Source organism: Clytia hemisphaerica, unplaced genomic scaffold, assembly GCF_902728285.1.
Source record: "Clytia hemisphaerica strain Z4C2 unplaced genomic scaffold, Clytia hemisphaerica genome assembly, whole genome shotgun sequence".
Taxonomy (NCBI): Eukaryota; Metazoa; Cnidaria; class Hydrozoa; order Leptothecata; family Clytiidae; genus Clytia; species Clytia hemisphaerica.
The window spans coordinates 343,382-364,445 of record NW_027103956.1 but is presented as its reverse complement, the minus strand read 5'-3'; the positions used below and the strand labels follow the sequence as shown (position 1 = coordinate 364,445).

The 21,064-nt window shown below is 35.9% G+C and overlaps 1 protein-coding gene across 4 annotated transcripts; it reads left to right on the top strand.

Annotated features, from left to right (window-relative positions):
• Window positions 1–1,391: 1,391 nt before the first annotated feature.
• LOC136810146 (transcription factor SPT20 homolog) lies at window positions 1,392–20,990 on the top strand. 4 transcript variants are annotated; one of them, XM_067066717.1, is made up of 16 exons: window positions 1,392–1,410; window positions 13,573–13,628; window positions 13,930–13,996; window positions 14,239–14,394; window positions 14,671–14,745; window positions 15,429–15,536; window positions 15,725–15,915; window positions 16,092–16,302; window positions 16,839–17,068; window positions 17,344–17,789; window positions 18,117–18,244; window positions 18,433–18,603; window positions 18,852–19,140; window positions 19,353–19,447; window positions 19,805–19,934; window positions 20,150–20,957. In XM_067066717.1, the coding sequence occupies exons 2-16, from the start codon at window positions 13,585–13,587 to the stop codon at window positions 20,392–20,394; spliced, it is 2,586 nt and encodes an 861-aa protein (XP_066922818.1). In that variant the 5' UTR covers window positions 1,392–1,410; window positions 13,573–13,584; the 3' UTR covers window positions 20,395–20,957. The 4 variants fall into 4 exon arrangements, with proteins under 4 accessions (XP_066922818.1, XP_066922817.1, XP_066922816.1 ...); XM_067066716.1 differs by lacking the exon at window positions 1,392–1,410 and adding an exon at window positions 13,385–13,470 and having other exon boundaries at window positions 20,153–20,990; XM_067066715.1 differs by lacking the exon at window positions 1,392–1,410 and adding an exon at window positions 13,385–13,470 and having other exon boundaries at window positions 20,150–20,990.
• Window positions 20,991–21,064: the final 74 nt, after the last annotated feature.

Genomic DNA, 21,064 nt, shown 5'->3' with positions numbered 1-21,064 from the left:
TTCTCACAATTTTCCGACTATCAACGTTTATCTCAACATTTCTAACTTATCTAATTTATCGGACAATTTCCGACTTAGCTCAGTTATCTCAACAATTTTCTACTTACATATGTTATCGTGACATTTCCGACTATCTCCGTTACTCAACAATTTCCGACTTAGCTCCATTTATCGCAAAAGTTCCTACTTAGCAATTGTTATCGTGACAATTCCGACTTACTCCAGTATCTCAACAATTTCCTACTAGCACCAGGTGCGCAACATTTCCGACTTAGCAATGTTATCGGACAATTCCCGATAAGCCCATTATCTCAACATTTCCGACTTGCTCCGTTATCTAACAATTTTCTCTTAGCATTGTTATCGTGACAAGTTCGACTTAGCTCCAGTATCTCAACAATTCGCGACTTAGCAAACTTATCGTGACAATTCCGCTAGCTCCAGTTATCCTCACTAGCAACCCCCCTCCAACAATTCTATAAAACTGACAATTAAACAGTTGTAATCGAAATTGTCAGATAACATTAGCTAATTAGAAATTGTTGAATAACGGGAGCAGTCGGAATTTCACGATAACATTTGCTAAGTTGGAAATTGTCCATAACAATTGCTATTGGAATTGGAATAACTGGAGCTAAGTCGGAATTGCACGATAACAATTGCTAGTCGGAAATTGTTGATATACGTGGAGCTAAGTAGGAATTGTCAGATAACTTGCTAAGTAGAAATTGTTGAAGATAACTGGAGCTAAGTCGAAATTGAGCAGATAACATATGCTAAGTCGAAAGTGTTGAGAAAATGGTGCTAAGTAGAAAGTGTTGGATAACTGGAGCGAAGTCGAATGTCACGATAACAATTGCGAAGTAGAAATGGTGAATAACTGAGCTAAGTCGAAATGTTGAGATAAAAGGGGAGTGGAGGGACTGGAGCTAAGCCGAATGTCACGAACATAGCTAAGTAGAAAATTGTTGAGATAACGTTTGCCTAAGTCGGAAATTGTTGAGATAAACAGTTGCTAATCGGAAATTGTGGCTAACTGGAGCTAAGTTGGAATTTGTTACGAAAACATTCGCTAAGTTGGAATTTGTCGCGATATGGAATTATCTCGAAATTTCAGTTGGCCCTCTTATCTGACAAAAAAATGTTGACTTTTTTTTCGAAAAAAAAGTGACACACTTTCAATGGCGGATAGAAGCCACCTACGAAGTGGAACCGGGCTATGTCATTGGACTTTTTCAGTCGGCCCTATCAAGATCTCCTTCTGGATAATATCCTATTCCCACAATACAATATTACACTTCTTAAACTTTGGGTCTCACGCTTCTTACTACTAATATATTTTTATCGAATCCGACTTGGACTACCGAAATAGCTGACAGCAGCAGCTCGAAATCCCTGCCAATAGTCAAGGTTGGTACTTGTTGGTACTGGGAATTAACAAATTTAGTCAGTTAGTTAATTGAGAAATTTAATACAAGCTGAAAAATCCAGAAAGTCGCAAAAATGTAGCTACACTCTATGCTATGTATGGCCAGGCCCAATTGTGAATTGATAGTTTGGTTCGTGTCCTCCGACCGACTCTAAATTTTTGAAAGAAAGTGTTTCACTTTGAGTCGGAAAAATCCAAATAAATTTACCTCCTTTTTACATGATAACAACTATCTCTGCAGTTCTTTTTTAACTGAATGCTTTGATTCTTGTATAAACAAACGGTGCCGTGGTTTTTCTATTTGGTTGAGTTGCAGGGTTGACCCGGGCGAATGTCATTCACTTGCCAGTGAACCGCTGCGATGGTAATCGAACCTCGAAGGTCAATGACCACTATAACACACACGCCTTTTTTGTGGTATAGTGGAGTGGTAGTTGACCTTGCAGTGTGGCTCGATCGTCAGAGCCTTGGTAGAAAAGCTATACTGTTTACTTTTTCTTCCGATTCAACAAGTCATCAACCAACAAATTAGCACTGACATCTGAAATTCCACGACCTTTCCACTACACTTCTAAATTATCTGTCTTATGAAATGTTCCAAAATTAAACAATCGGGTTTAAAATCGGATTCCTCTGGGAGTTACGAGTCGGGAATGTAAAGTTATGTAATAGGTAATACAAATTTTTCCGGGGTTAACTATAAAAAAAATTGAAATGTGTGGTTTTTTTCTTCATTAACATTAGATATTAAGTTTTCTTATCAAAAGTCTAGAATGCTAGTTGGCAGACCATATTAGAAAAGGGTTAGATATTCGCAAATACACTACAAAAGCTATCTTACTATTTTACCCCCCGCTTTTAAAAAAGCGTCTTCTGTGGGCGTGATAGCAGGCGGAGACAAAACGGCCTCATTGTAAGATTCTCGGGCGTCTTATTGTTTGTTCCTTTTGTCGAGTCTGTCGGTCTATGTCATGCTAAATCCATACACGATGACGCATGTTTGCGGCATACCTGAAAATAAAAAACAAAAAGATCATATTATTTTTCATGAATTACGCTACCGATATACGTCATTATAAATTAACAAACGAAGCGATCAGCCCACCCGACTAGAGCGCGCCCTAATATTTTTTATCTCGCGTCTTCAGGGAAACGAAGTGATCGATATCTTCGAAGGAAGATTTCCAAACAACCCCTAGACAAAAATGTATTTTGGGTTGGGAATGGATCCTGCAAAGATGAAAAAATTTGACTAGGCGTTTTTGGCAAGCCAAAAACTCTAATTTTTTTCTTCCTCAAGCTAAAAAGTACGGGTTTGGCATCAGGCAAAATCACAAAAGCTGGTGTTTTCCGTAAATCTGAGATCGAGTAAATCCTCACTGTGAACGTTCCTTCGCCAGGTCAACCCATGCCATTAGGGAATTGGTAGAATCAGTTCAAGGGGCTGACGGGACGCTCGTTAGAAAGCGTCTAAGTTGTGAGAATAGGCTCTACAGCCTCCTGCAACTCACCAAATAGCAGTGTTGCTGGAATCCTCAGAGCCTTGGTTGAAAAGCTATACCTGTTTACTTTTTTCTTGCCAGATTCAACAAGCCATCAACCAAAAATTATACTGACTCAAAAAATTCACACGATCTTTTCACGAGACACGTATAAATTAGCTGCCATTAGGAGATGTTCGAATTAACCAATCGGTTTACAATAGGAATTCCTCTGGGAGTTAGCAGTGGGAAATGTAAAGTATGTAATAGGTATACAGACTTTTCCGGGGTTAGACGTATAAAAAATTTGAAAGGTTTTGTGTTTTTTTCATGAATAGTTGTTTCCATGATCAAATTTAGAAATGCGAGTTGCAGACCAATTAGAAATGGTTATTTATATTTCGCAAAATAAACACGACAAAAAGCATTAATTACTATTTTTACCCCCTTTTTAAACACGTCTTCGTGGGCGTGCTATCAGGCGGAGACAAACGCCCTCATCGCCGTGTCCCTCTAAGTTGTTTTTTACCTTGACGTGGAAAAACATAATTCTTTGGAAAGAAACAGATACCTGGATGCAGTTTTTTACTTGTGGCTGACATTACTGATTGATTTAAAAAAAAGAATAACAATTGGATGATTGTAAAGGTAAGACTAATCATGAAGCTCATTTTTGTAATCTTCCCGTTCCCGCAAAAATCCCGACGAGTGCGCCCCTAATACTGCGCAGATATAATAAACAGTTGAAAACATAGCCATCAGTTTGTTATTCTTTTATGTCACCTTTTCTTAGTTAGAAAAAGTCAATTCCGAATTTGTTTTATTTTTATAGTGAGAGACACGCTAAATTCAAATTTCCCACTGTAAATTTTTTGAGGCAAAGGCTGCCTCAAGTCATACCCGCCTGTATACACAGATAAAAAATACGGACGTTCTCCTGTCTCGTTTTCAGAGCATGTCAGGGGTCCCCCAAGGAAAATTTCCAACATAACTCTGCCCTGAGCAGCCCTAAGATCCGTTTCCCACAAAAAAAAAAAGCCAAAAACAGGTAAATATCAGTTTTCAATGATTTTGCCCTTGAACTGTACTGGGAAGTCGGTAACTTGCTCATGGAGGGAACTTGCAGCCACAAAGGACGGCCACAAGCGCAAAATTTCAAACATTGAATTACGCAGCTCCGCTCGCACTCGGTGCTACATTTTGTTTTGATTAAACGTTGCATTTTTATGACCAGCCAGGCATTCATTTGAGGGCTATGCAATCCCTCACTGATGCAGTTGACGGCACGGTAGATATATCAAAATTTTGCCCTGCCCGAGTCGGAATCGCAGACCTCGACAAACAGATAGTAAGGCGGCGTAATGATCTACCAACCGCTTTCCGATTCGTTTTTTTTTATTCGATGTATTTACAGATTTGATTGACAGTGATTGTGCGCAAAGCAATCATTTCCAACGTTTTCATTAGAATGTTTACATCGAAGCCAGACCAGAAAACAAAACAGAAGAAGATAAAAAACAATCTGAGCCCATTTGTCGTCTGTAAATTTATTTTTGACTTTTGCTTTAATAAGATATCTGGTCTGTAAATTACAAAACTTTTCCTTCAGCGCGTCGGTCGAAGCTCAAATACAATATGAACAAAAGTGAAAGAAAACAACCAAAAAACATCCAATCGGTCAAAAGGATTGAAGCTAAGTACATGAAAAAGAAAACACGCGGGCCCAAGATTGTTTCTCTCGCGGCTTCAGGGAAACGAAAGTGATCGATAGTCCTTCGAAGGAAGAATTGCCAAACAACCCTAACAAAAAGATGTATTTTGAGTGGGAATGGATCTCAAATGAAAAAAGTTACTAGGCGTTTTTTGGCAAAGCCAAAACTCAATTTTTTCTTCCTCAACTAAAAAGGTACGGGTTTTGGGCATCAAGGCAAAAGCACAAAAGCTGTGTTTCCGTAAATCTGAGAATCGCTATAAGATCCGCATGAACTTCCTCGCCCAGGTCACCTGCCATGTGAGGGATTGGGAGCAGTTCAAGGTGCTGACGGGGCTCGTTAGAAAGCGCTAAGTGGTGGATAGGCCTCTACAGCCTCCTGCAACGCACCAAATAGCAGTGTTGCTGGAATCCTCAGATCCTTGGTTAGAAAAACTATACCGTTTACTTTTTTCTTGCCATATTCACAAGCCATCAACCAAAAAATTAATACTGAATCAAAATTCACGATCTTTCATAGACATTCTAATTCGGCTTATGAAGATGTCCGAAATTAACCAATCGGGTTTACAATAGAATTCCTCTGGGAGTTAGCGATCGGAAATGTAAGTTATGTAATAGGATACAGACTTTTTCCGGGGGTTAACGTATAAAAAAAGTGAAATGGTTTGTTTTTTTTCTTCATATATATTTAATTTCATTATCAAAATTCTAGAAATCTAGTTTGTAGACATATTAGAAAATGTTATATAATTTCGCAAAATAAACACGTACAAAAGCTATTATACTATTTTTACCCCGCGTTTTAAACACGTCTTCCTGTGGGCGTGATATCAGGCGAAACAAAAACCCCTCACGCCGTGGTCAGCGCTAAGTTGTGTTTTTACCTTGACGTGGAAAAACATCAACATCTTTGGAAAGAAAACAAATACCTGGATGCAGTTTTTTTTTCTTGTCTGGCTGATAATTCCTAATTGATTTAAAAAAAAGAATGAACAGATTTGGATGATTTATAAAGGTAAGTACTAATGCATTGAAGTTCATTTTTGTAAATTCTTCCCGTTCTGGGCAAAAAATCCCGACGAGTGCGCACCCTATCACTGCACAAATTATAATATAACGGTTGAAAACATAGCCAATCAAGTTTTGTTATTCTTTTACTGGTCACCCTTTCTTAGTTAGAGAAAGTGCAAGTTCCGAAATTTGGTTTTTATTTTAGTAAGTGAGGAGAACACCGCTAAATTCAAATTTCCCACTGTAAATTTTTTGAGGCAGAAGTCTGCCTCACAGGTCATACCCGTCCTGTATACATCAGATTATAAAAATACAGGACGGTTCTCCTGTCTCCAGTTTTCAGAGCATGTCATGGTTGCCCCCAAGGAAAATTTCCAACATAACTCTGCCCCTAAGATCCGTTTCCCACCACAAAAAAAGCCAGAAAAACAGGTAAATATATCCAGTTTTCAATGATTTTGCCCCTGAACAAGTCGGGTAACTTGCATCAGTGGAGGGAAACTTGCATAGCCATCAAATGACTGACCAACCAAAGCAGCAAAATTTCAAAAAAATTGAATTACGCAGCTCCGCTCGCAGCTCTATTCTACCATTTTGTTTTGATTTAACGTTGCATTTTTATGACCAGCTAGGTCTTTCATTTGAGGGCTATGCATGCTTGACTATGCATGACTTCACGGTAGATATCATCAAAATTTTGCCCCTGCCCTAGTCTGAATCGCAGACCTCTACAAAACCCCAGGTAGTATAGGTCTGCTTAATGATCTACCAACCGCTTTCCGATTCGTTTTTTTTTAATTCGATGTATTTTACAGATTTGATTGACATTGATGTGTGCGCAAAAGCAATCATTTCCAACGTTTTCAATTAGAATGTTTACATTCGAATTTCGAATCCCAGACCAGAAAAACAAAACAGAAAGAAAGATAAAAAACAATCTGATGTGCGCATTTTGTACAGTCTGTAAATTTATTTTTGACTTTTGCTTTAATAAGATATCTGGTCTGTAAATTTATCAAAACTTTTCCTTCAGCTCTTCGGTCGAAGCTCAAAAATACAAATATGAACAAAAAAGTGAAAGAAAACAACCAAAAACACTCCAATCTGTTCAAAAGGATTGAAGCTAAGTACATGAAAAAGATCAACACAAAGGCCACACAGTATCGAAGAGTGAAATGCCAAAGCTGAAGAAAAGTTTTTTGTTTGTTTTAACATTAACAAGGGAACAACAACACTCCCTTTTGTAGAATCATAAAGAAGTAATGTCAGAAATATTCAATACAACCCCAGAAATGTACTGTATAAACATAACTAAAATACCTTGAAATAATCTGCAACATATCTGTAGAACTGACAAAACAATTATCTGGAGCCAAAGTGATCAACGAATTCAGTGTGGTAAAAAATTATACACTCATACAATACAAGTCCAAATTCAAGCATCAAAATGTAGTTTTATGAAGCAAAATTTTGTTGGTGCACACAGAAGATACATCAGGGCACTTAAATTCAATAAATTTATTTAGTTTCTAATCTTTTACAAAATCTCCATATTAAACAAGAAAGGAGGAAGTGTTAGTAAACTCTGCCCTCGAGATCTCGATGATTTCTGCCATACTCTGAAAACTGGTCCTGTCTAGTTGTTTTGCTGCTATATCATACCTTAAAATCCATTAATTTTTGCGCTCCTTTTATTTTCGCACAGAAATGTCATTGTGGTAGGCCATCTGGTCCAGCCAACTGCAGGGAATGGGCAGGAATGATGTTGATTAGCTAAATGAAAACATCTTCTGTGAAAACAAAGTCTTCAAGGACTGAGTTGATTCACATTCAGAAAGCTGTAACTCTGCTTTTGGAATGGTTTGTTGGCTGTGGGACCTTTTAGTGGGCCAAATTTAGGTTTTGTTTTTGAGAATCCCTTTGCAAAGTAGAAAAAGTATTTAAGATTGGTTTTGACTTTCATTGAGGCATCCAGTTCAGCTACCGGGTGACCCACGAAAAAGTTCGGACAGTTTTCGGCGTCTCGAGGCCGAACAAATGCCTCAAAGTGCTTGAAATTTTAATATGTAGAAAGTAGATATTCTAACTTAAAGTTTGCTATTACTTTTTAAATTGCCCCAAGTTCCTACTTATGAGTTTTAAAGTCAACATTCATTTTCGGAAAGAGCGAAATTACGTCAAAAGAGGTATCAAATTGTTTTATTATCAATCAATCAAGCAAGGTCGTTAAATCGTTAGAAAAGAGCATGTTAGTTATTTTTATTCAATTTTAAACTTTTTTTTAGATTCTTACTTCACAAATTTATTAACAAGTTATTCGTCAGAAAAGAACACACCATACATTTCTAGCATATTCCAGGCAAACCACACTCTCTGTTTTCATAAGACGCGACATTTTCATAAAGAGGCAAATTTTGCCTTTTGCAAATATTATTTGGATAAAAATTTACAATAATTTATAAATCTACTTCGTTGTTAATTTATTTTACAACTTAATTAACTACAACACTAATCACGATCGTAAAACATCAGCACACTCGAAAACACAATGTTAAAGATAAAAAAACAATTATAATTTGATACCTCATTTTTGACGTGTTTTTGCACTTTCCGATAATTGATTTGACTTAAACTATAAATGAAGAACCACTGAACCAATTTAAAAAGTAATAGCTCAAACTTTAATTTAGAACATCCTCTATCTTTAAAAAAAAAGATTAAGTTTATATTACTTTTATTTCAGACCCTAGCCAACGAAAACCGTCCAAACTTTTTCGTGGGTCACCCGGTATATCGTAAGTTTGTCTAATATCGACATCCCTCGTCTAATTCCGACACCCTTCTTTAGAGACAGGAATACTGTAATATAAAAGCTTGAATCACTGATTGAAAAAGGATTATTCCTCTGTGACCACTAAAGCTAAGAAAAGCAGTTTCAACCTTTCTATCAATTTCAGCTGATAAAAAGGGTGTCGGAATTAGAGGAGGGATGTCGACATTAGACCAAGTTACGGTATATCATGCTTACACTTGTGGGATTGCTGTAGCTTCAATTCAATGTCAATTAGTTTCTGTTTCATTCTTTTTGGAGAGGTTTTTACGTTTCCTCATGAAGGTTGTGGTACACAAACACATTCCCTCACATTTTCAGAAAATTTCCAAGACTACCGTCAACTGCTCTAACTTGGGACGATTGGTGGAAACATGGGACTGGTTGATATCTGGCCTGTATTTTCACTTATATACTGTTAAATCTCTTTGACAACAATTTTGTTTTGATAATTCCACCAAGTTTATCTGTCATAACATGTCGCCGCCTAACAGCATCTAACCGCCTATCGCCTGATGGGATTAACAAATAACGAGTGTGTTGCAAGTTGCGCGAGTTACATCAAATTCTCCATTATTTTGCTACTAATTCGTTCCAGAAACAAATTTGTTGTCGAAAAGATTTAACAGTAAGTGAAAATACAGACCAGATACCATGAGATTGGGTAACTTGCATCAGTGGAGGCTTGCATGCATAGCCCTCAAATGAAAGACCTAGCTGGTAATTAAAATATATACAAAGTTAAATCATGTATGCATGTTAGCCTCCACTGATGCAAGTTACCCAATCTCACGGTATCTGGTCTGTATTTTCACTTACTGTTATATCTTTTCGACTACAAATTTGTTTTTATAACTCCACCAAGTTTATCAATCATACTTCTTCGTTCCTCTTAGAGTGCACAGACACTCGCGTGTGTTCCACTACGGATTTTTTTCATATTTTGATTTAAAAGCCTACTCGGTGCGAAAGAGAAATTGTGTATTTTTTAATACGCTGTTCATTAAAGGGACATCACAGTAGTACAATGTAAACATTGCGCAAACCACGTGTCATTAAAGAGAACAATGAAAATCACGTGTCCAAAACAAACTTGTAAAACAATTGAACAATAAAAACTAGCCATATTTGGTTTGATTTTTTATTTTGACATGTGACATTTGTTTTGATTTTGTATCCGCCACATACAGTTTGTTTACAAATTTCGCAAGTACTGTTATGTCCCTTTAACTCAAATCAAATGAATTTGGAGGTTCGGTGAAATGGTGGCTGAGTGGCTGTCCCATGTTTTGTCAGATAGTCACAAGTTGACGGTAGCTATGTAAAATGTTGAGAGGTGTTACAAGTTGACATTTCCTCTCTCTCATTTTTTAATCTTTGCTAATGTTATCAAATGTGAACATGCACATTAACTGACCTTTTTTCTATTGTCAAAATCAGTTTGCTAAAGGGATTAACTCTTTCTAACCTGATAGCAGCTGTGGAGTTTTTTTAACGCGACACGCTGAAGCTCTAAAGATCGCTAAAAACTAACATCTGAGGAAAATGGCCCTATCTCTACAGAAATTTTGAGTCAACTTTTTGTCTTGTGCCGAAAACTTCAAAATTAAAAATCGGCTGAAATGGCGCTCCATGAAAAGTGCGTTTTATTTTATAGATAGGAATTAAAATTCTATCCACAATGCTTTGCGACTGGAAAGATTTCAAATTTGAGGCGGAAGGTGAAAATGGATGTTTGTTATTGTTTTGAAACTCAAGTTTTTTGGTCTTTATACTTTATAAACTTTAAAAGTATTCAGTAATGGTCTGTATTCATTTTTTTAGCTTCAGTTTCTTTTACTGATAATATAAAATGTTGTTTTTTTTTTCTCTCTTTTTAAGTGGTATTTGTGTGTGTTTATTATACTTGTTTCTCGGTGTGATCAGTTTAAAGCAAAAAAGATTCTTTTTTGACCATATTCATCCATTAAAGAACCTTGTTTGTGAAATACAATATGTTTTGCATACTTCTTTTCCAAAAAGTCTGAATTTGCTTCGAGAGAACTTGACATATCTCCTGACCTAAAAGTTGTCGGCCATGACACCCTTCCTTGTCGACATTGCACTCGGACCTATTCCACTTAAATAAAATTCTTACGCGGTCTGCGTAAGGCGCACGACCTATTTTCAGATGTATATTTTCGCCACTCTTTTAGAGTTCAGCGTACTGGGCCAGAAAATCCCAATCTGCTTATCAGGTAACTCTTGGTAGCTCAAACCTCTAAAACAGCATCAAATAACATGAAAACGAGAATATGATTCTTCAATGAGAATAAAAACTATTAAGTGCACTCACAAACATCAATATATCAGATCCAACAAAATTAATAACGGCACTGTCATCATTGACAATAAAACAAAGGATTTTCTGTCAAGAGTCTTGTAAACATTCCAACAACTTCCATCGAAATGATCTGTCACAGCTGAGTCTACTATTTTTAACACAGTCCAAGGATTAAGCCGAGAACACTCGCAGAACGCCGCAAGCTCCTGCGCGGGTGGAAAATTTAATCTGTCAATCAACTTCTCAAGCGAAGAGTATGCGAAGCGATTCTGGCTTTACGATAGTGCCGCGGATCATCAGTGGATAGTATTCAATAGACGATATCGGCTTAACATGAAAACTCAGATTTGATCCCCGAGAATTCCCCACAATGCTTTGCCCAGAAAATATTTTTCCGCACAAAGCATTGTGGGGAATTCTCGGGGATCAAATCTGAGTTTTCATGTTAAGCCGATATCGTCTATTATCATTATCCCTTTATTTTCATTTCTAGAACTTTTGCAAAAAAAAGGAAAAATAGAAAAGTTGTATTTTTTACTGCTCTATTCACATACTGAATTTGAAAGATCTTCTATGTGGCATTTTTTTGCAAACTTCAAAAAACTGATTTTTGTCCCGCTTTTGCAAGACTTTGGCTTAAGTGCTTGCATGCAGCATAGGGTACAAAAAAGGTGACTGCATCTGGGTGACTTTCAAAAATAAGTTCACCCGGCCCATTTCCAGAAACAAGTCTACTTTTTTTTTTGGCCTGAAAGTGAAATGGAGGATAGGCAAAAAATCTGGCTCTGAGGCTTTTCACTCTGGTACATCCTTGACATTACATGGAGTGTTCACAACGTCAATTCCAAGGGGTGTCCTGCATGCATTTTCAACAGCAAGTTTCCTGGTGGAAATGTGATGTCTCCGGCATAACACGCTAATTTAGACCTTTAAATTAAAATTTGCAAAAATGGATAAAAGTTATCCTCTAGAAATCTGGGTTAGAACCCCTTGAATGATGAAATTTCATGAAATGGGATCTGGAAAACATCTATTGATGTCAGCTTATGAGGAGAGAAATCTTCAATGACCCCTTTGGGAAATCTGAAAAATGAACAAAACTCCTTGGAGAATCAAAAGTTTGACCCCCATGGAAAAATTTGAATGAAACTATCTTCATGAATTTTGCAAGAAGTACAGAAAGTTGCATAATTGGATAGATACCAACCTCCTCAAGAGATATTGAAAGTTTCAAGTTTTATTTCAAGCTGGGACTTGAGATATGGCTTTTGGAAAAACTATAGATTTCCACCCCTTCACACAGGCTCTGGAAATCAGATGAAAACTTTTCTACACAACAGGGAATGAATCAAAATTACAAAATATTCACGGGGCTTTTCTTAAAGGTTGAAAAAAAGCGATACAAAATGTGTATAAACAAAGTTTTCCTAATCATGTATTTATTCTTGATTTCCACCATTTTTGTGAGCCAGTAATGACCAATTTTTTTTACTGTGAATAATCTTAAGGAGAAAGCCTATCCATAAAAATGAATGATATATCTGCGGAGAATATTTTGGAGACCATCAGGCAATGCCAATTCAATATTGACACAGAAAAAAAACTTGCATCTCATCCTTTTGTGAAAGATGCTGAAGAAGGTATACTAGAACATAAACAACTACAGAAATTAGTTTGTGAGCAATATTACATCCAGCAACTTGATTTGAAATCTTTGCAAAAAATGTTTGAAAGAAGCAAAGAAGAGGGTAAGAAGGATTGTCAAAAGTTTTTTGAATTGTTGTGCAATGGAGAGAAATATGCGTCATCCCTTATCAAAACAATGGCTACATGGCTCAATCTTACTGATGATGACCTATTGAATTACCAGTGCGCAATGAAAGCTCAGGCATATCCGTCTTATCTCTCGAGATGTTCTTTATATGAAACACCAGCCTTTGTGGCAATTGCTTGTGCTGTGAACTTTCCAGCTTGGGGAAGAATGTGTGGCCGTGTTTTTGATGGTATAAAGAAATATCCTAACAAATTTGGTCAAGCTTCTGATAAAGATATAGAGTTTTTGAAGTTCTTTGCAACACCTATTGAAGGATTTGATCATATGGCTATTGACTGTTTTAAAGAAGAAATGTCAGAAAATTTTGACATCAAATCGCTGAAGACAGTTGTTCGTCTGTTACAAGAGGCTGAGGTTTTGTTCTGGGATTCTGTCTATGGAAAATGAATGTGCTGTATAACGACATTATAATTTCCTTAAAGCTTTTTTGTATGAAACTTTGACTCTTCGCTCCACGAAAGCTTTAACCTTCAAAATTGAAGTAATTTACTCAAAAAAGAATCCTATTTCTAGAAAATACAGTTTATTTTGTAATATATATAATATAGTGGTAGTATACGATAGCAATAATATTGTGATAATTGTAATGATTTCTATTATATAAGTTTTTATTTATGATATTTAGTAATCCCAACTTTAGTTTAATATTATCTTATGATTTTTCAGAAATACATTTTTCAAAATTTTTTTTTGTAACCTAAAGTTGATTCTTCAGCTAGTTTCTTTGTCAATAAAAGTCGTAAACTAACCGTCTTGTATTTCATCTTAGAATCTGATAGAATACAATAATGACAATATAAAATAAACAAATAAAAATGTTATCAACAGTTGATGCACTTGGATCTTCTGTAAGTCTATTTACTACAGTATGATAAAACTTAGAAAGTTTCTGATTTTAATCATTAATTCTCTTTTTCCCTAATAATAACAATTACGGGTTTTCAATTTAGGATCCATTCAATATGATGGTGAAAGATATGCCTGATTTTGAAAAACCTGCCTTGAAGTGAGTATAATAACATAAAAAAATATTTTGATTGTGTTATTAACTATGCTACAAATACAAGGTGTTGTGAATTTATTTGCTGCATTTTGAAACCTCTGTTAGAAAGAAAAAATCAGTCCCATTTATTGACTTTTTAAAATTTTTATACAAATTTGATTTAGTGGAGTGCTGAATAAGTTTTTTGAGAGAAATAAATTTGGGAGATGGTTGGGAAAAAGATTTTTGATGGGAATTCATTTTGGCAATTTTTGGTCAAAAATCTTCATTAGATATTCTCATTAAAATCACATTATTCATATAGGAAATCACTATTTGAGCGACTTCTCAATGCTTATGTGGAGGAGAAGAAGCAACAACAAGAAAAAGGGGTAAACTAGCAATTAAAATAAGCTTTTTTTTCTCCATAGTATATGGGTTGATATCAAAATATCCCATCATGTTTTATTCCACCATGGTATGTGATATAGTGTTATAAGCTTATTAAAGTTTATAAGAATGAAAGTGCACTTTTTCCAATCTTTTTGAAATATGATAAACAATAGATATTACATTGAACAACTACTGAAATTCAGTATGAAATAATATTGAAACACTTTTATTTTTCCTTAAGGATTTCAACAAGGAGTCCATGCTTCTTCAAAAGATAGTCAAGGAAGACGACCTTGGTGTTCTGATTGTCAATCTGTATCCTGGTAGTGATGGATATTCACTGATGTTGAAAAAGAAAGATGGAAGTGATGTGGAGACGTATAAACTCCCCTATGAGGTAATTTGTATTAGGTAATTACATAGTCTTTAAGGGGTAGAACATTATGACATATCTGTAAAATCCTAATTTAGTGAGGTTTTGCTAAATATGAGAGGATACTTAGATCCATGTGACATTATTTTGCTAATGAAATTACTTGAAACTGAAGAGGATAAAGCCTGAGTCATTATTATTGTTTACATTGAAATGAGTGAAAAATATAAAAATACTTCTGGTTTTGAAATCATCATGTCAATCATTGATTTGTTTCCTGATTATTATTTACCTTTATAGGAAAGTGAATTCTTAGATTACTTGGATACACAAGAACTACCTCCTCTCCTTGTGGATGTTTTGGAGAGTGCTCAGGTTTGTAGGTCCATCACAACAACATACTTAACGAAGTTGGAATCGTACATAATGTCAGCTTTGTCAAGCAGAATCCTCTCAAATTTTAGATGATCGTGCTATTCATGATATTATACCACCCTAAATATTTTCCCAAACAAAGGGTATTGGTTTTCAAATATTAGAAGCTGAAAACCCACTTTTCTGGTATTTTGTACCTTCCCTACAATTTCATGCACCTCGCTTTTAAAGAATAAGCTCTAGTCTAGACGGCCGACTTTCTGTCCTGCCTATTCTAATTGTTAGTGTAGGCAGAAAGCGTACACAAAGTTGGCAGTTAAAATCTTTGCTTGGAAAAGATTGAAAGAAGTCATTGCGTTGACGTCAAAAAAGGGCAATGCATTGACTTTAGACAGCCCACTTTATTAAGCCCACTTTAATTCACAATTAGAATAGGCAGGGCGAAAAGTGGGCCGTCTAAACTAGAGCTAACATCCACCTGTTTGTTATTCTTTTGAAAAGAATTAGAAATTAGAAATGTTAAAGAGACTGAAATCCTATCACCAAATTTTGCTTTTCAACTGCCTTCAGAACTCTCATTTTTTCATTGTTTATTACTTTTTGATAAATTTTATACTACAGAAAATTAAATATATTCCTATGTAACGATCGATGTTAAGAAATTCTTTGTTTTCCATGAATAGGTTGATCTATTCTATGATGGTTGTGTCATTGTGGAGTTACGTGATTACAGACGAAGTACTCAGAAAAACTTTGATACCACTTACATTTTATTAAAACCAACCTCACAGGTAAGCAGTGTTGTGTTTATTTCTCTTCAGGAACAAACTCCTTTTAATACACATTTGTTCTCTTACTTGGTTGTAGATTTTATTTTCATTGAAGCATTTTCCAACTGATTTTGGTCATAAGAGTACTGTACTATGTTTAGTGTAAACTACCTATATCTAATATATTTGTCTCTCTGAAATCTTTGTAGACCATTGTTCGTGATGTAAACTCATTGATGTCAGACCCGAAATGGAGTAATGAAGACAAGGCCAAACTAGAATCTCAATTAGTTTTAGCTATGCAACCAAGACTGTGTTTAGATCCTTCACCAAAGGTTCTTTACACTGCCAACAAAATACAACACCATGCCAATAAATGGAATCATAAAGGTTTACGAAGGTAAACACCAATGGATTCAGTGTTAGTTCAGTTCAAGACTTTCTGATAGGCAATGACAAACCCAATGTCACTACCAATAAATAAATCTTACCTGATTAAACATGAACCTAATCAATGTTTTAACACTATTCAGCTAGCATATTATCCAGTATTATCCAAAGCCCATTCTATTTTAGGTCAATGAAAAGATTTTCACAGCCCTACTTGAACCGTGCATATTTATGTTCTCACACACCTTCGCCACCATGTTTGAAGCTGTTAGATTTCATCAAACAAAACAAAGATAAACGTTCCAGTAATTCTTTCCATAAATTGAGTAGAGCCACCCAACATACTGACATGTGGAAACAAAGACAACTCAACCTATCTGTGCCATCGAAAATAGACGTTAGTTATTCTTTTTTATACATTCTAACTTCACTATACCATACACCTCCTCACAGACCCACTGGGACTCCTTCCCACTGGAAAAATTGGCCTAAATATCGTCCCTAGTGGAAAATTATACACTTAATTTGTATCCCAACTAAAAATAATCCAATGAACTAATCCCCACTACTTATATCATGCTATTTTCTATCCTCACTGAATTTTCTGACTTAAAAACAATGGAATTTAAATCCACAGTCATAAAAGTATAGGAATATCGATCCCCAACGAATTTCAGTCCGTTATTTTTACCCCCACTGGCTGAAAAAATCCCACCGGGTGTGTGAGAAGGGGGTGTATCATTTAATACCGATTCTTCATATCTCACGGCTTAAAGAGCTCAAAGTATGAACTAATCGTGAACTAACAATGACTCCTTGCAAACAGTATTTGTCTATCATCGTTAAAAGTTTCGATGGTGGTCGAAAGGAATAAGTTATTTGATATTTCAATTTTAGTTTAAACCACGACTCTCATTTTACAAACTCTTTTAGGTAACCTCGCATGCAAAACTGATGGAACTACCGAAATACACAACAGATTATACGCCAGAGAAAATCCAAGAAATTATTTTGGAAGGCGAAAAGACCAACAACCGTTCTTATTATTGTCGTGTTACCATCCAAAGACGTGGCTCAACAGGCGAATATATTGGCGATCTCTACCTAGAGGAAGACCATGGGAAAACGAAGGAAGATACGAAGAAAGATGGGCGTGCATGCAGGTTTGTCTTTTTTGTTAATTACCTTAGAGAGACTTGGACGGTGTTTAGAAAACACCCATGAGGACAGATAGTCTAGAATATGTCAACTCAAATGCTGTCTTGACTTCAAAAGTTATGGAAACCTTTAGGATCGTTATTTGACCTGACAGATTTGTTTTATTTGTAGAATTTTTCCTGGTACCTTAGGTTATGGAGTTCAATTCTATAGTTAGATCTATTTATCAAGCTTTGTATCATTTGGTTTTTATCATTTTATTTTACATTCTTTTCGAAAGGTTTTCTCTGGTCAACCGAATCACAGCGCAACGCTATTTACAACAGTTTCAAGAACTCTACACAGAAGAAGGTCGGAAATCAGTCAAAATTTCAACCTTTGTCGCAAACCAAGCACAACGAAATCAACAACAACAACAGCAACAAGCACAAAACAGTAACAACGCCTCACAACAAGCCAAAACACAAGCACAACAGCAGCAACAACAGACTGCTCAGATCTTACAACAAGCTGCACACCAGGCTGCGACACAAAAGATCATTGTTTCGTCAGTTCCGACATCCACGACACAAATGACAACCCATACCATCGTCAATCAGAATCGCACGTTCACTGTGGCTCAGAACCCAGTCATTTCACATGGTGGAAATACATACATTCTTGCAAGCTCGGCACTTCAACAATCACTTAACTTGGGATCCAATGTTGTACCAATGTCGTTATCAAGTTCGTTTTTTGAGTTTTACTTAATATCTTTCTTGTGTCTCTACTAAGATTTTCTCATCTAAGATTTTCTCTATTTTTCGCTTCTAGAATAGTTCCTCTGTTCCACATCCAAAATCTTATACAACATAACCAGTAAACTCTCTTTTTTCTCTCTACATGAGTTTACATAACTCAAACGCCAAGTAAGGACAACCCAGTAACTCTTCGAGTTGCAGAGTAAAAAATCAATACCTTAAGGGGTCAGAAAGAATGTTTCGACTACATTGAAATAATGTGCGAGTTATGAAGAGATGCTTTAACATTCAATTTAATTATTCAATCTTCTAGGGAATCCTTACATAGTAAATTCATCAGGAAACCTTCAACAAGCTGTATCAACCAAAACCAACCAATCGCCAAGCAAAATTATTGGAGCGTCTAATGAAAATGCACAGCTAACAACAGCTTACATCCAAGTAACTTCTCATAAATTGATTCTTCCTTTTTTAATTCCAATTATCACCCAAGGGTGTTTAATTTTGAGCACCATCTAGATTACTTCTGATTGACACGACCATTCTCAAACCGCTCAACTCGTAATACAAATGCTTGTTCAGTTAGCACTAATCATTTTCATACAACGATAAATATTGTTTTGCTTCAGTCTGTATCGGGTGCAACGATAGGAGGAACTTCACATGGTCAACTAACGGCAGTTCCTATCGCAGTACAAGGAAACAATGTCAGTTTGGTCCCTGGTAATCAGTTCATAGCAGCCAAAGCATCTCCACAAACAATACGTCCAGCAGGTGCCACTGGGCAAATCATGCTGCAGGTACATGATCAAATCTTTTTTGTTGGAATAATAATATTTTGCAAAAAGTATCAAGTTATTGACTCTAGTTGGTCTAAGTTGTCTTTGCTCCAACTAATTTTATTTGGCATTTCTTTAATAGTGTGAATTGAGCTCTGGTTCTGGTTTTCCTGGATATTAAATTGTATGTCATCCAATACCTTACTTATTTTTCAAAGTATTGTAATTTTAAAGCTTAAAAGTATTTGTTGTTTTTGTAAACTTTCCAGGTACCAGGCAATCTTGTACCACTCTCTCAAATGACCAGAGTAGCTGGTGGACCACAAAAGGGACAAATTCCTGGTGCTGGCATGGCTTCGGTTATGGTCCACGGGAAGCAAGTCATGGTTCAGGGAGGCGCCATGATACAGGGCCAAGCTACCTTCATACCTAACCAAGCACCATTGATCCCAGGTCTTCAAGGTGGTCAGACAGCCATCATTCAAGGTGGTTCCATCTTCGTGCAAGGTCAACCAGGACAAACACAAGGACAAACTGTCATGATACAGGGACAGCCAGGTAACTTCTTGACCTTTCTGTGCTCCTTTTTATTCAGATAAATCGTAATTTTTGAAATTTGAAAACTCTGTGATAAAATGGGATTTCTAGCATTACTTATTGAAATTATTTGATAAGCATAAGCAGTTACCAACTCTTCCTCGGCATATTTTTTTCTCGTTGTTCCAACCCGTAGTAACTCGTTTCGAGCTGTATAATTTTGTTTGACTTAGGACAACATCAAACTGGTCAGAATACTTTGATCCAAGGACAAGCACTGCAAGGTCAACCTGTATTCATCCAAGGTCAACCGAATGGCCAAACGCAGGTAAGCTATTCAACATTTAAATAACAGTTGACAGTTTCAAATGATTAATATGGTGAAAATATTAGTAGCTATTTAGTACTCTACTTTTTAATGTATTTTATAAATATTATTTGCTTTTTCTCATAAGGTACACCATAATATACACTGGTAGCGTTTTTCCAATTTATTACCAACGAATTTCTTTTACTGTACACTTGTATGATAAAAAAGGCGTCGAGTAAGATATATACTTCGGTAATGTCAAGACGAAGCTTCATTGCATATTGTTTGTGATTGTAGTTCATGACGAAATTATAGCCATTGTCGGAGTTCAATCACTATTCAAAGTATTTTTCACCCTTTCTTCTTCCTCTACAGGTTGTTCAAGGTCAAGCAATCATGTTGCAGGGCAATCAAGGTGGACACCAGGGCCAAGTTCAATTGATCACAACTTCAACATCAAGCGGCGGCCAACAACTTCAAATCGTCCCTCAAATACAAAAACAAGGTATAACTCGCCCATTTTCATCTTTCTATAATAATAGTACCGGAGCTTTTTGTATTTGTATTTTTTTGTAATGAAACTTTATCAAATGCAAACTTAAAATTTACTTTTAAGATTTACAATATTAGACCCTGTTAGATTTTTTGCCCACGTCTGAAAGATCGTTGTAAAAGACCTTACAAAAACACTTATTATTCTTGATATTATTCTTATTTCAGCAGTAATTACAAGTTCAGCTGGACGCACGCAATCATCTACCGCTCTCTCTGCTTTAACATCACAAGTTAACTTGATCCCTATGCAACAGAGTGGACAACAATATCAACCCATCGTTCAATTCACTACTTCCGCCCAACCCCGCCCTGTTCAACAGAGGCGTAAAAGTGCTTCTCAACCCAACGCAGCGGGTGGTGGGCGGAAGCGTGCCCCTGCACCTACTAAACCTTCTCCCCAATCACAGTAAAACACCCCAAACCTTTTTCCATTTCACATCTGTATGATTCTCTTACCTTTAATTCCGCCTAATTGATCTAGAAGTGTTCTGTTCTGAATGAACTACTTTTGATATATCATCAATGGCAAAATGTCACTTTACTAGTCTTCTTGGATTTACGAAGTTTTCAATTTTTAAGTGCGGCATACATAGTCATAATAATGATTTCATTGTGAAAACATTTTTTCTGTTGCAGGTGTTGTATAGTTTAAGTTACAATCTCTTTTGTATATCACCAAATCTCTTCTGCTATAAACTACTTATTATTATGGACTGTATATACTTTTTTTAACTACTTTTGACACAAAATTGACAACACATTTAAATGTTTCTTTAATAATCTTAGGATATTCAAAAATTTTTAGAACACAATTTTTTTTCGTTCTTGAAAAAAGTAACTTTATGGTGTTTTATTTGTCAATATTTTTATCACCTTTATATTATTATAATTTAGTTATTTGTTATTATTTTTTGGCATTTTTTATACAAATGTGTATATAATTTATTTGACCAAATTTATTCATATTAAACTCAAGATATAAAATGGGTTTACAGACTTTTTTTTCAATTTGCAATTGATGTTTCCATTCAATCTTGGTGTAGAAAGGCATCAGTTCTGCCTCTGTGAAAATGAAGTCAA